The 1,536-nt window shown below is 68.3% G+C and overlaps 1 protein-coding gene across 1 annotated transcript; it reads right to left on the bottom strand.

Annotated features, from left to right (window-relative positions):
* Positions 1 to 118: 118 nt before the first annotated feature.
* Positions 119 to 1,020, bottom strand: CAMK2N2 (calcium/calmodulin dependent protein kinase II inhibitor 2). The gene is made up of 2 exons (XM_044683189.1): positions 751 to 1,020; positions 119 to 189 (listed from the first exon to the last, which is right to left on the bottom strand). The coding sequence occupies exons 1-2, from the start codon at positions 917 to 919 to the stop codon at positions 119 to 121; spliced, it is 240 nt and encodes a 79-aa protein (XP_044539124.1). The 5' UTR covers positions 920 to 1,020.
* Positions 1,021 to 1,536: the final 516 nt, after the last annotated feature.

Here is a 1,536-nt window from a genome sequence, read left to right as displayed (position 1 = left end):
CGCTGGGGCTGGGGCTGGGCCGGGAGCCCGGGCCGGGGGCGCCGGCAGCTTCATCGCCGTCCTGCGCTCCGGGCCGCTCCGAGGCGGGAACGGGAGCCCGCGGACCAAGCCGGCGCGTCTACACTCCCGTGGGCGGCTTCTCCCCCATTCCCTTCAGCACGTCATCTATCCGGTCATCCTCGATCACCACTGCGGAACAAACAGCGCCTCAGTCCCGCGCGGACGCTGCGGCCTCGGAGCCCTCCTTTCCTCCCGCCCCATCACTGCAGCCATAGGCGCTCTTCTCTGCCGCCTGTGGCCGCCAGCCCGCCAGCCCCCTCCGCACCTCGCTCCCCTGCTGCCGAAGTCCCGGGCACCCGAGGTTACACTCCCCCTTCCCACCTGAACGCAGCCGACCCTGCTCCTCCCCGCCCCCCGCCCCCTAGACAGCTTCCAACGTCCCAGCTCGGATGCCAGCCCCTTAGCTAGACGAGGCAGGCTCCAGAAGTCTCGGGAATGGGGGCACCGGGGAGCTGGTGAAGGACGCAGAGCCGCGGATGGGAGGGGACCCCTTCGCGCGCCCCGATTCCCATACCCAGATCTAGGCTCCGATCCCTGGGAGAACCTGGAGCTGCGGCAAGAGCAGCCCAGCTTGGGGAATGGAGTAGATCGATAGGATGGGGAGCAGACTGCCCTCTCTGGGGCGGGGGGAGGGGGGCATCGCAGGAGGCTGGTTTCTGGGTCAGGCGGGTGGGTCCCAGGCCTGCCTACCTCTCTTGGCTCGGCCGATCTGGCCCAGCTTAGGGGGCCGTTTGGCTTGGTTGCCCGCAAAGAAGGAGTTGGTGTCCTGGAGGCGGCAGCTGAAGGAGAGATCTGAGCCCTCTGGGTCGGCGCCGAAGCGGCCCATCTTGTCCTCGCTGTAGGGGAGGATTTCCGACATGGTGCAGGCTGGCTGGCAGGAAGACCGAGCGAGGACTACTGTGGGGTGTGTTGCGTGTGTGTCTGTGTATGTGTGCCTCTGTGTGTAAGGATCTGCGTGTGTGTGCGTATGTATGTGCGTGTGTGTGCGCGCGCGCCGGTGTGTGTGTCTGTGTGTGCGTGTGTGCGCGGAGCGGAGCGGAGCCGGGGGGCAGCCCGCGGTCTAGCTGGGAGCAGCGCCTGCTAGCCAGCCCTCCTCGTCTTCCTCCTCTTCCTCCTCTTCCTCCTCTTCCTCCTCTTTCTCCCAGTCCGGAGTGAGCGCGGGGCCGAGGGAGCCCTACATCATAAGGAAAACTGGCGGAAGGATGAAGTCATGCAGCATCCGGGCCTGCGATGGGCCAGTCGGGCGACCAGGCCCTCCCCTAGCAGCCCTCAGTCTCCCCAGGCCGCTGGGCTGTCTGAGCGGACTGAGAAGCTGGCGAGAGCGTAGGCAGGAGGGCGGGCGGGCTGAGAGGCGGGTGGAGGGCACGGCGCGGCGGAGCCCAGGAGGCGGGGGCGGAGGCGGCGAATGCGCGAGCTGAATGACAATGAGAGGCCGGACTGCGGCAGAGCTCGGCTGGCGGGGCGGGGCCGGGCCGG

This window comes from Gracilinanus agilis, unplaced genomic scaffold, assembly GCF_016433145.1.
Source record: "Gracilinanus agilis isolate LMUSP501 unplaced genomic scaffold, AgileGrace unplaced_scaffold1527, whole genome shotgun sequence".
Classification (NCBI taxonomy): Eukaryota; Metazoa; Chordata; class Mammalia; order Didelphimorphia; family Didelphidae; genus Gracilinanus; species Gracilinanus agilis.
This window is presented reverse-complemented; position numbering and strand designations above follow the sequence as displayed.